Source organism: Cynoglossus semilaevis, chromosome 10 (assembly GCF_000523025.1).
Source record: "Cynoglossus semilaevis isolate Cse_v1.0 chromosome 10, Cse_v1.0, whole genome shotgun sequence".
In the NCBI taxonomy this organism is placed as follows: domain Eukaryota; kingdom Metazoa; phylum Chordata; class Actinopteri; order Pleuronectiformes; family Cynoglossidae; genus Cynoglossus; species Cynoglossus semilaevis.
The window spans coordinates 12078406-12091845 of NC_024316.1; the positions used below are offsets into that span (position 1 = coordinate 12078406).

Here is a 13440-nt window from a genome sequence, read left to right on the forward strand (position 1 = left end):
GCGGGGAGAGAGAGGAGACGCCAGTACAGGCCATACAAGTCCCGCTGCCTTCCCTCCTCCGCCTAACCCTCACTGCCTTTTACAGAGCTGCCAACAGTCATCGCCTCTGTGTGTTTGTGCGTGTGTGTCACTGTGGGTTTTTTTGTGGCTCAGGATTCAGTCTTCACCAGCACCACACAAGGCAAAGCAGAAGGAGAGCCGGCTACACCACCACCAAGCCTTTATGCTCTCCTAGATCTGCTTACGTCAGTAACGAAGTTTTACTCAGTTACGGCTATAATTGAAGTGAAACTGTACAAGCCCTTGCAAGACAGAAACCAACCACTCTGATATCTATAATAAGCTCAAACTCTTAAATCCTTCACTAAAATCTAAGACCCGAGCTTCTCTGCTCTGTACCTTCACTGCCCCAAAGCTTCCTGAGGTAATTTGTCTTGGCTGAACCCTGTGTTAAAGTACTTTTTTTTTTATTATCGTTGTTATTTTTTGGCTGTGAAAAATGTTTCCCCGTTTACCTGCATTACTCAAACACCTCCGGCTTAAACCACCTTGGCCTTGCGTGCCTCGCACACAATAATCAGCAGTAGCCACGCTCGGTAGCTCGCTAAGCCTCTTACACCCTTACCTCAAGATTAGTGCTTGGGAGACGACGACAGATGCGCTTCGTGGTGATAAAAACACAAGCACGCCAACACACACACACACACCCACCCACATACACACACACACACACACACTAACAACCTGTGTGAACAGATTTGGCGACAGTGAGCCGGCAGCGTGCTTGCTCATAACTGACACAAACACAGAGACGCCGAGCACTGATGCTGTCTTCGTGACACACCTGCAAGGCCCGGAGGTTTGGCATGGTGCCCCTGGCCGAGCCCCGAGGGAACCACAAGACAAACAAAAGTTCAACAGCCAGGTGAAGAGGCTGATTTAACAAGAGCGTAAGAGCAAGGCAACCAGCGACACCTTATGTGGAGCAGCCATGTTGAACATTTCAAAGCAGGTGAATAAAAGGGCTCTTTGATACTCAGGCGTCTGGGAGTGGAAGTGATATTCATGCTGTGTTACATTATCATCAAAGATGACATGTGTGTCTGCCCGGAGGAACTTCATCGTCAAGGTTACGAAGAGAAATAAGACTTCACTACAGTAGTAACACACACTTACAGCTATTGGTTCAGCCTGTACACCAAGGGTGTCCCAACCTTTTCTCTAGATGGGCAGACTTTACCACGTGAAAATGACTGCAGGCCAACTGCTCCTACTTTTCAGTACTAGAAAAGTCACATACTCATTCAAGTTAAGTTAACCTAAATCCAAGTAAACCCGTTTTAGAAAGAATTTTTTTTATTTTATCTCTCAAATTTTATTTAGCATTTCAGTCAGATAAGGGCAGCAATACCTAGAAAACCCCAATTTTACAAAACTAGTTACAATTTGCTAATCACTCCTCACTTCCGTAACACCAGAAGCTAGTGTAAAAAGTTGGTCAAGATTAGCCAGTTAGCTAAGTCTTGAGGTTAACAGACAAGTCAAAATATTAGTTTAAATATTACTTAAAGTAATCCAGAAAAATGAGTCACATGACAAACATTATTTAATAATAACTGTAGGTTACGTGGTTAAAATTATATATGAGCTGATTTGCCCTACATGGAGACATGCTTGATTACTTATATCGATAAGAGCACATCCTGAAACTCCTGTCAAAAATGCTATCAGTCAATGTCCTTTCTTTAAGAAAGAAGTGACCGACCACATAAGATACATTTTCAATTGTCATAATCAGCCCTCGAGCCAGACTTTGAACATATTCTTTGTACAAGGTCAAATATGGGGCAGAATGTATGAAATGGCCATTTACACAATTACTTTCTAGAACTTTCACAGTCACCAGTTAAAAAATAACCACTAAATCACACGTTTGTCCAAAAAAATGTATGATACGAGTATGAAAGAGAGGAAGTTTCATATTTTTTAAACTGGATTAAGTTTTTTCATATCCAGAGTAAAGTTGTCAAGGTTACTACAACTTTTAATAAACCACAAATTAATCTGTTTAATTAAAAACTATAAATTATAGTGTTGTGTGCAACAGAAGGAAAACTAATTAAAACTAAAATAATAAATACATAAAATGACATGATTAATGGCTTCTCGTTTATGTCTGAGACACACTGAGGTAAAGAACTGATGACATAAACATCGTCTCTGTGTTGGTCCTACTTTTATGCACAGTTGACATGTACTTACAGAAAACTATTGATCCCGTAGGGACTAACAAAGCCCATATCCAAAGTAAAACCAACTTCACAAAGTAAAACTCTCCATTTAAGTAGGGTGTTAATTATATCTCAAAACCTTTCAATAAGAAAAACAAAACCCAACAACTTTGCTGGAGTAGGTACTGTTTTAGACGCCATTGGTAACACGGTGCTCTACAACTACTGACATCACTCAGCTCTGATAACCCCGCATATTTTAACCCTTCACATCAACATTTAAACTCCCAAAATGTAAAGGTTTGTCATGATCAAGTGCAGCAGCAGCAGAGACACAGCACATGAACTGTTCTTACCACTGGAGATGAAATTCTACAGCCAGGACAGTCGCAGATGGGGGGGTGCACCTGTAAGATTCCTTTGGACATAAGAGTCTTCAGACTTTTACCTGGAATAAAAAATATAACAAAAAGAAACTTTAAGCAAACCTGAAATTTTGATTTCTTTTCAAACACAGCTAACGCATCTTCTCCGATAGCTTAGCGATGCATGGGACGGGGCATGGTTTTCCAGGACATCATCTTCAGACACAAAGTTTTACAGCAGATTAACAGAGAATACAATCTAAGACTCACTGTCTGAACTGGTGGGACTCTACATGGTTCAAATCTAGTCCAACCTGAGTGATGGAGACAGAGAGACAGCAGCCCACCGTCACATGTCTTTAGGAATCAGTATATTAACCTTTAAGATTGTCTCCTTTTGACCTGGGGGTGACACCCTCCCTCCCCACATCTCAAGTCGAATCAAATCTGCTCGAATCAACTCAGGGCGTCAGGTGTAATTAAAGTGCCACAGCTGTGTGCAGTGGATGTCAACATGTGAAATACATCATACACAATGTCCATCTGTTTTTTGGTAGTTTAGTTCCTTAAAGAAATCCTCACAAAGTGTGAATCCCTAATCTGAAGCAGAAATATGACATTGGCTTCAATCTGAATCTCTGAATAAAACAAACCACATTTCCACCAAAAACAATGGTAATGCTACTACAGATACGCACACACGCAGCACCCAAAGACACAATCCACCCCATAAAGACCATAAACAACTTTACTGTCTGTTACTGACCTACGTCCAACTTCACTCCAGTTCAGCAGCGGTGCGGTCTGCTCCACATGCCTACCGATCGCAGCCCAAACTCTGTGTCCCAGCCTTGGCTTGTGTGTGCATGTGTTTGCGTGTATGAGTGTGTCTCTCTCCCGTCTCCTTGCGCACTGACTACTGTAACCCTTTCACTCCGAAACACAGCACCAGACCACCAGACCTGACCCAAGTTTGTGCCCGGAAACAAGCGTGTAAACCACGGACACCGGTGCGCCCTGTGAGCAGCTCCCTCTTACCTTTGTGTCGTATGCTCCGTTTCCAGTCTTTGGCAGTCTCTCGTCCACTGACAAACTGGAACTCATTGGGGGTGAGCCACTCGCCTCTGTATTTAATTGAAGGTCCTTTACTGCCTTGACACAGTTTATTGATATAAAGTAGAGCCTTGTTTTCTCCGCACTCCACCTCGATGCACGGCTCCCCGTTGTCGAAGAACGGCTGGAAGTCGGGGATGGAGGAGAACCTCTCCAGCATCAAGTCGTCCGTGTGATGGTGGAGATGCTGGTGATGATGCAGCGCCGTGGAGTCGTGGAGCCCCAAGTAGGCGCGATGATGGGCGAAAATGTGGTCGTAGGGCGGCGGATGAGGGGTCACCACGGGGATGGCGGCGGCATTTAAAGGGGCCAGGTATTCGGACTGGTTGAAGGCGGTCAGTGCCATGTCATCTCCATCCAGCCGCTCCTTCTTGATGGCAGGCATGATCGTGGCTGGAGCCGAGCGCCGACGAGAACAAGTGAGGAGCTGCTCGCCCGATCCAACTTGAGCGTCCTGTCCGTCTGTGAGTTGGGCTGAGCCAGACTTCGAGACGCAGCGCTTGGTTTTACGCAGCAGAGCCCCCGCGTCGCCGTCAGACAGCGGTGTGTTGAAGTTGCCGGATAGATTCCCATTCAGTAGTTTGCAGCTCGCAGCGGCAGCAGCGCTCTCTGCCAGCCTCACTGATTCTACCTCCCACATTTAATCACACTGGCTCTGCTCATACCTGACAGGCTGCTGCTGCGGCGCCCCGGACATCACCAGACCTCATCTCCATCTCTGTTTGTAACATTTAAAGTAAGACTCCCCCACCTCCCCCTCCTCAATATCCACTAATTAGAAGCTCAAAATGAATCTGGTTTTAATTCGATTTTATCACAACGCTCACAGACTCACTTGTGAGGAGTTTACACGTGGCCAGGATATAGTTTCCCAGCCAAAAAGTTATTTATAAAAAAATTAAAACCATATTCCTACTGACAATTAAACTAGTGTGACATATGGTATTAATCAAAAACCGGGGCTATAAACCAAACACAGCAGACTTATCAGATGTCCGCAGTATTTGTTCCACACTGATACTGTTGAAGGTTTGTAAAGAGTTGGTTTGGTGTCGCTGAAGTTCACAGACTCAGACCAGAGATTTGCAGTCTCTCTCTCTCTCTCTCTCTCTCTCTCTCTATGACTCTCTGCCTCTATGACTCTCTGCCGCCTCTCAAACTTGGCCCATTTAAACAGCGGAGGCTCGGCAGAAACCTGAGGACAGCAGGGGGGACGCTGAGGGACGACCGTCCTTGCTGTAGCACACGCCACACAGCAGTAACCATCAGAAAGGAAGTCACACACGCGTACAGCCCGGCAGCTCCATCTAAACCTCGTGACAGCAGCTATTTTTGTTATATCCCTTTCTCTAACCTTCGTTTTTACCTGGGGGATTACACTGAGACTGAAGTCTCTTTATGTGACTATAAAGTTATAAATATATAATATTAATGTTGTAATATTACAATTAAAATGGTGTTAGTTTACAGGAATCCAGTCGCAGGTTTATGAGAAAAGTTGTACTGAACTGAACTAAAATAAAAAGTCGTAATACTACATGAGAGTGAAAACACAACAATATACAACAATATATTAGAATAAAGTTATAATGGTATAAGATAAAAATATGTCAGATTATAAAATAGTAATATATTAATAAGAATAAATTCACAATATAACTAAATAACTATACGATGCAATCGAACCAGAGACAGACTGTTTCTCCAAGTCCATGTAGTTCATTTTATGCAACACATATAAAAAAATTAAGTAACTTTATTTAATTCATCCTGTAAATAACCATGACATGGTTGGCTAATATCAGCTAGCTAAGTTAGTTTCAAATTGTTAGCAGGTTAGCTTGGAATAAGCCAAGGTTCACCACTGCTACAGAGTTAGAAAATAATTTCAGAACTTGGTGAATTACTTCCTGGTGAAATGACATTACATCTGACCTTTATCTGCAGAGTACAGAGACAGAGCCTGGATTGACACGTCATAGGCCACCAGCAGATCTACCCATGACATCATGCCACCGGTCTGCACACTGGGTGTTTTATTCTCTCTCACGTCTAAAATAAACCACCTATTTGTTCTACACCACCTACAGTGACACTAACTCGCCCTCACTCACACCACAGAGACTCACCTGCTGCAGTCACTTTGGTCAGCCATGTTGAAGCTGCTCTAATGCATGAAAAGACCTTGTTTTACATAAATAAATAAAACCTTTTTGTTATATTTAAGGTTTAACTTCACAGAAAGGTTGAAATATTTTTTTTCCTTAATGTGAATCAGGTGTAGTTTTCTAAGCCTTCTTTTCAAAACATCCCCACAGCATTAAAGATTAAACTCTGTGTTTTCACCTTCATTATTTGATCAACAATAAAGATAGGTATAAAAAAATAAATTCTGACAGTTTAGATGACTAGGGCCATACAATGAAAGATGGTGAGTGCTCTTGCCTCAGAACATGAAGATCATCAGTTTGCTACAGCGCGGTAACTGATGGTATTTCTGTATGAAGTAGGCTTGTTCACTAGCCATTGACCACAGGCGTGAACACGAGTGTAAATGGTTGTTTTGTTGTGTAATATGACCCTGACTATCATGAACTGGTGAACTGTCCGGGGTGTAACCCCCACCCTGCCAATAACTGCTTGGATTTGCTCCAGCTCCTCCAGGGAACATGAAAAGAATGAAGTGGTAGAAAACAAATGTTGAATGAATAAACGACTCGCTCAGGTTTATGTTACCTCATGTTGTTTCTTTTGTTTGAACCCTAGTTTTTATTTTCTCCATTCAATCTTCAGAACATGTTCCCTTTTGAGATCCTGAAGCTGCAGAGCGAGGACACATCTGACCCCCATCAGTGGAGAACCACCCAGGTGGATCCACCACAACACATGGAATAGCCATTCCAGCATTAGAGGCGGGGTCCAAAGTGCTGTGTGTTAGGGGCCTATAAATCAGCCCAAACTGACTCTGACACACACACACACAGAGGAGTTGAGCCACACCACAGACGGAAGCGGTGCTCGGAGCGGCCAGAGACCACAGCCTGGCCAGAACTACTGTTAAACCTACAGCCAACACTGGGCAAACATACAGCAGACGTTTACAAAAACATATGCCAGCAGCGTCACCACAGATGATAACTGAGAACACCTTGATACTTTACCCTGTTGGAGCTGAAGAGCAGGACTGTTAGAAGGAAATTCATTTTGTAATTCTTCGGACATCCACCTTTACAGGGAACACAGACAAGTAGAAAAAACAATGAAAAACAAGATTTTTCGTTATGTCACTTGCTAAATGCTGGTAAGGACACAGAGTAGTAGCACTGACATAAATCATGAGCCGCTGACATTTGTGGTGTATGTTTACAAAACCTTATTCTAGGAAGTGGAACGCAATGTTTCAAAAGAGAAACTATTTGATTGTCTCTTCGTGAAACACATGGAAACCTGTGGATGGAAATGTTGTTGATGGCTGTGTGGGCGCTGAAAGTTGCAGCGTCGGGAGAGCCCTGGTGAAACCGTCAGTCATAGAGGGGACCCCATGCCCACTCCTACACCCACGGCCTGTGTCTGAGTGTGTGACTCACACCTGATGGCTCATCGCGGAGTGATTCCCCAAAGTTGTATGCTGACGACACCTCGACTTTCACATCTGTAGAGATTGTCTTTTGCTAACTGAGTAAAATTTTCCATCAGCCCTTCAGTCATAGTCTGAAAAATATCTGATGTGATGGTAAAACCTCATTTGACCTTTTCTTCAGCTAGTGTTTTTGCCTTTACTGCGTAGTAACAAATAGAAACCCATTCAATTCAGTACATTTGATGTTGACAATCGACCTAAAGAACAAAGTTGGATGTTACAGTTTTGTCCCTATAAAATATGTTTCCATGTTATTTATGCTTACTTTTAATGTTACTAGTTACACTTAGTTATGTATTTTCCATAATTATGCTATTAAAAATCAATTTCAGTCACCTTAATAAAATAGTAAAAACCTTTTCTGTTGGTTATTATATTTTAGTATTTGACACATTAAATACTTTCTGTTTACTTTGTCCTTTTCTGTTAACTTTTTGTGTTTATGCTAACCTTGAGTTAAGCTTTGGTTAATTGTGTTTTTGTATTCGGCTAGTACTGTTAGCAAGTTAGCCAGTTCTGAGAGAGGTAGTTAGTTACTTGACATGCTCTGCGTGATAAACAGAGAAAAGTTTAATAGAAGTCAGGTGATAGTAATGTAACTTAGCTAAGATTCTGTTAAGAAATAAATGTTGAGGGTTCTAAAAGCAAAGCTTTGCCTAGCTTCAAGTATCATGATTAATACATACAAGAGATTGTTAATCAGGCCCTTTTTTAATAGGGCATTGTTGGAGGTGTACAGCCCTATAGAACAAGAGAGATTGTGTCATTTTTTTATTGTATCCATTTTCTAGGGTTACACTGTTGCTTCTTGATGTTTTTAATTTTACTCTTTGTTCCTAGGCTTTAGCTTTATTATATCCACATGACTCAGCAGCTAAATCAATTGTATTGTATACAACTTTTAAATACTGACAGCAGACTCGTCTGCTCATCACCTCCCTGTTCAAAACAGGATGTATATGTAGAGAAATCACATTATCTGGGAGTGTGATTCCAATGTAGCATTGTTTACTCTTAAGGTAATAATTCAGGCTAACATGCTATTCTACTGCACGGTTTCAATCAGACAAACAGTTAATATGTTTTTCCTATTGTCACAACAACCTCTTTAGTCATAAGATTAGTTTTGACAATGCAAGTAATCACTGAACCATTTCAATGATCCTGTTTATCTGCTGTACATGTAATTGTTTAATCACTTTAGCACCAAAGGTGACACAAGGTGTGTTAATGTGTGACTGCCTTTAGTTTTACAGTAAGAGAAGAACCTGATATATAGTTCAACTGCACAACAGGAATCAGACAGTAGTACCTCTGGACTTCTGCCATCAGTCATATGTTTGCAAACCATAAATGATGTTTGCTGAAAACGTCTAGCAGGGTTACTTGGCCATGTAATGAGGCACAAACTCTCTCCTTCCTCATGCGTGTTCTCCCTTCTCTCTCTTCCTCTGACCGTCAGGCAGAAACCCCCCTCCCCCGGCCCCCGCCTCTGCTGGTTGTTGGCAGCAGCCCCGGAGCCGCAGCACTGCCGGCGGGGGAGAGAGGTAATAAATAACCCGGGGAGAGGAGCGGAGACCGCCGGGCGGTGCACAGTCTGACCTGACAAATACTCACTGGAAAACCATCAGAGAGCCAGAGCCCACCCCAAGTGCTTGGAGCCAGCCTTTCAGACATGAGCTGCAAAATATATAGGCCTGCCCCTGCTGGAAAAAAGAAAGGAAGACAAGCAGAAAAGTCTCCCTCTTCTCCCCCTCTCCCTCCTCCGCTGTCTCCCCCTCCATCCACACCCAGACAGCGTCGTAGACACGGCGAGAGTAATTAACTATTTAAAGCAGAGTATGAGTTTCTGCAGAAAGCAAGGCCAGGCCTACACAGGAAGGGAGAACACAGAAAAGAAGTTAAAAAAGAAAAGCAACAAGTAACTTTTTTAACATGGAGTTGAGCCAAGACGTGGAGAACTAGGAGCATCTCAACATGTTTTCACAGAAATGTGACTGTTCAAACCATAGACAGTATATAGGAAATGGACAGATGGACGGCGCTATCTTGGAAAATAAATGCTCTACTGGTTTGGTACTATTTTTAACAACCTTAATACTTTTCCAGATGATCTTTAGCTCCTTATTACCGCTGTGGTGTTTTTAACACAAAAACATGATGTTGTTTTGATTTGATATGAAAAGATAACGAGGAAAAAGACTGACCAGAGAGTCCAAAAATAATTTGCTTTATTGTCTTACAGCTAAATTTGTTTAGTCTGCCACCACGTCATACATGGCTTGTGACCTGGGATTAGTATTTTCAAAAATCAACTGTGTTATATAGTTCAATTTAAAGTCATTATAATGAAAATGTTAGGGTCAACACTACACATTTTACCTCTAAATCCATGACTCTTTGAACCCACCTTTTCCTTCTGTACCTTTTGTTCCACCAATCTGTGTTATTTTGCTCAATAAAAGCAAAACAGAAAAAGAAAAAGGGAGACAACATGTTTGCTTCAGGTCAACCTTCTGTTGTTGCACTTCACACTCATTAAGTTTATTTGTTCCTTCAAGACGATGCTACCTTTGCTGACTCACTCTCCTTTTTATCTAGAAACCAAACTTCTCAGTGGTCCTGGAGGGAGTTTGCCTCCCTTTAGGTGGAATTTGAGGAATTTAATATCAGAAAATTGTTTGGGGGATTCTGTCTCAGGGATTTGAGTGTGCAACGCTAGCAGACATGGAGAAACATCTCACATTAGAGAGGGGAAAATCTGGATCAGTGCAGTAAAATTCTGACAGAGTCTTTGGAGAGCTCCACATTCAGCATTTCAACAAACTCCATCTGGTGATAGAACTAAACAGCACATATTTCCACACGTTTCATTAGCAGTGTGTCTCCACAAGCTTGTTTGGGTCACTTTACACCAGTTTTAAGGTTTACATTTGTTTTACCATTTTTTGATTTATTTTTCGACAGTGTGCTTCTTATAGTGATTCTCAGGCCTTAAGAGCTTTATCCAGACACTGATGCAAAAAATTGCCTAAAACTTTAGTGAAACAGTGAGAAAGCTCAGGAGCTCAGGAGTGGAACTTCAGAATTCAGGGTTGGCAAACAGGCAGAGTAACATTAGACCCAGGACAGGGGGGGTGAGGTGGGGGAGTTGAGGCTGTCGTGCCGGCGCCCTTAGCCTCCCCCCGGCTGATCTGGGGGGTCAGGCGGCTGTCTGTGATCCCACACAACGGCTCTTCCACATGGGATTTATTTTCTTGCTGGATGGGCAGGCAGGCGGCCCAAGAGGATTCTCATTTTAGCCCAGCGTCTGTAGCTGTCAACGCCAGCCGACAGAGGCGAGCGGACACCCGACCCCGAGTATCCTCCCTCAACACTCCCCTCTGGACTCCCTCCCCACTTTCCTCCCTCCTTCCATTCCCTGTTCACACACAAACATACAGCATATGGGTAGCACACACACACACACACACACAGTTTGAAAAAGACGATTTTACAGCCAGTGTTTGTCTACATTAAAACTCTCACTTTGATAGAACATAAAGCTTAATTTTTTTTCAAATTAATTTTGTATTAAGACTTATATTGCATATATTTTAAATAAAAGACTTCTGTGGTGAACTCAAAAAGAAACAGTGAGCAATGATCCAGGTCTATCTTTGCAAAAAAATGCACAGCGTCTCTCCTTCCTCCCCAACGCCGTTAATAATTTGTGCAGTAAAAGATAGCGTGCCTCTCTGAGTTTGTGGGAGTTATTGGCAGAGTATTCCCCGCCATATTTGTGCGAGGCAGTGATAGGAACATAAATTATTTCTTATCTCTTCCGCAATCCATTTTTCAAAGGGCTCACTTCTGTGTTTGAAGGGTAGCAGCGCCGACTGCCAAAGCCAAGATAGTGGGCTACATTAGCCTTCAAGAGATTCGCCTCGGTGATTTCAGACAATGCAATAAGAAGAGAAGCCACTGATATGAGCTGCGCCGTACATAGGTGTAATTTAGAGCCAAATCAGGCGCCGGGAACACAATCTCAAAACAATGGCCAACACAAAGACGGTCCTTATTGTGAGGTATTAAGATTGTGCAGAGCAGCTTGGTAGTAGGAACTTTGTGCTAAATACTTGGTACACTACTGACAGAATTGATTTCATTCAGTGTTGAGTGGATGTATTGCTGACCAAACTTGAATTCATTAGTTCTATTGTATTTCAAAAATGGAGTAGCTACCAATCTGTACTGAAACAATCAATAGACAAGATTGTGTGTCTGGAAGTTGAGGATAGAATCAGTCTTTTCATGTGATAATAATAAGTGTTTCTTAGAAAATCAAGACCTACAGTCTACAGTAACTACTGGAGTGTCTTCCTTCCCCCGTACCCAACTGGTCTGTTTTACAGGCAATATATTCTAAAAATAACAAAAACTTAACAATGCAAGCCATTTTTATATCAGGGTAGTCTATATTTTAACAAATCTTACTGTTATTCTAGTATACATTTTATCTACTTTTGTTTTAACTTTTTTACTTATTTTACTTATTTTGGTCAAATTTAGTATTATTAGGCTAGCTCTAAATTTTCAAAATTTTTGGGGGGGGTAATTTTTAGTTACTACTAACAACTACAACTATTAGCCAATTTTAGTATCCTATTAGAGGATTTGTCTTAAAAATACCTATAAGTTCCACTTAAGTACAACAACCGTACCACTTCTCAAGCCAGGGTTTAATTTTACATCTACATTTTCATCTCTCCTTTCACACCAGATGCTAACACTCCGTCATTTGAATCAGAAACCATTTTAGGTTTGTACTGCTTTGCTCAGAGTGCAACTTTTTTTTTTTGCAGACAATAGAAAAAAAAATACACAAGAGCTTCTGAGCCAAATTGAGAAATTAAACTAATCCTTTCGCCTGTTGAGCCCCATTAACATTGTTTTGAATCAGAACATTCCCATGGAAACTCTACACCAGACGTACAAGTGATCACTGAGCAATCTGGATTTATTCTCCAGTTCAGCTTGATCCGCACAGACAAAATGACAAATATCAAATAGATCCTCGGCACAGCATTAATGTCTGTGTCTGAAGAATAAACCCCGGCTCTCTCAGCTACTATTGATTTTTTTTCCCTGTGTGATATGAAACCAGTAATCAGCCCCGCGGTTCGAAATAGCCCTGAAACTGGAGCCGAGACGTCAATGAGTCGCCAACACATTTCAATTAGCGAGCCGCCCTGGCCGATCTCTCCCCCGGGGGCACAGAGCACAGAGGGTCGGGCACACCCAGAACAAGTCTACATATGGTCCTGCGTTGGCTCAAACATATCTGATCAGAGTCTGCGCAGCATTTATACCTGTTACAGCCAACTTTTTGTCTATTTCATGATCTTCACATCAAGAGCAAAACACAAACTTGTCCTCAGGTCAGATCAGCCTCAGCATTTCAGTCTTTGAGGTCTTTCAGAGAGGGGGGTTTGTTTGACCTGCGTTGTTCTCTGCTACAAAGATGCAGTTGGAGCAGGGACACGAGGCTTCACTGTCACACTGCTGTACAGAGCTCACATTACATGTTTTTGAGGACAGTTTGTCAAATGTTTCTCTTGAATTTATTTGAAGAGTGTGCGTAGAATGGGTTTTCATTTAGAGTGTGCCTATGGCAGCAGTATCTGCTGCCGATGAGGACGAATGCTTATTCACAGCTTAATGTTCTGTGCTGTAGACTTTCGGTGTCAGCGACTTTCAAAAGTCGTACTTTTGCTCCAAGTAGTTTTATGTGGGGCTTATGTGAAAGTGCTGAGTTTAGCTTTGGTTTTCACACAAAAGTGATGGCGACCCATTAAAATAACCTGTTGTGTTAGAACTAAAGGAACTTGAGGGGCAAAAACTGGCTTCATAATTCATCTTAAAAAAGGGAAAATACTGTGAAGTAAATGATAAAAAAAAAACTTTCCCAAGACACTAAATATCACAGTGAAACTGATGTGTACGCGTCACAAAGTCAACAATATGAAAATACAATACTATATAATGTTGCAGTAGAGTAGCTTTCTGTATATCATCAAAGTACGGCACTGCTTGAACAGCTGAACTAGTT

General features: G+C 41.9%; 1 protein-coding gene across 3 annotated transcripts in view; it reads right to left on the reverse strand.

Annotated features, from left to right (window-relative positions):
• samd11 (sterile alpha motif domain containing 11) overlaps window positions 1-13440 on the reverse strand; it is a 94553-nt gene that overhangs the window by 47202 nt on the left and 33911 nt on the right. For 2 of the 3 annotated variants that reach the window (XM_008318816.3, XM_008318815.3), the window contains exons 1-2: window positions 3635-4813; window positions 2588-2679 (exon numbers count right to left, since the gene is read on the reverse strand). In XM_008318816.3, the coding sequence (XP_008317038.1) occupies window positions 2588-2679; window positions 3635-4349 (807 nt within the window). In that variant the 5' untranslated portion in view covers window positions 4350-4813. Of the gene's footprint in view, window positions 1-2587; window positions 2680-3634; window positions 4814-6870; window positions 6936-13440 lie in introns of those variants that run through there. The other variant, XM_008318817.3, reaches the window with a different exon arrangement.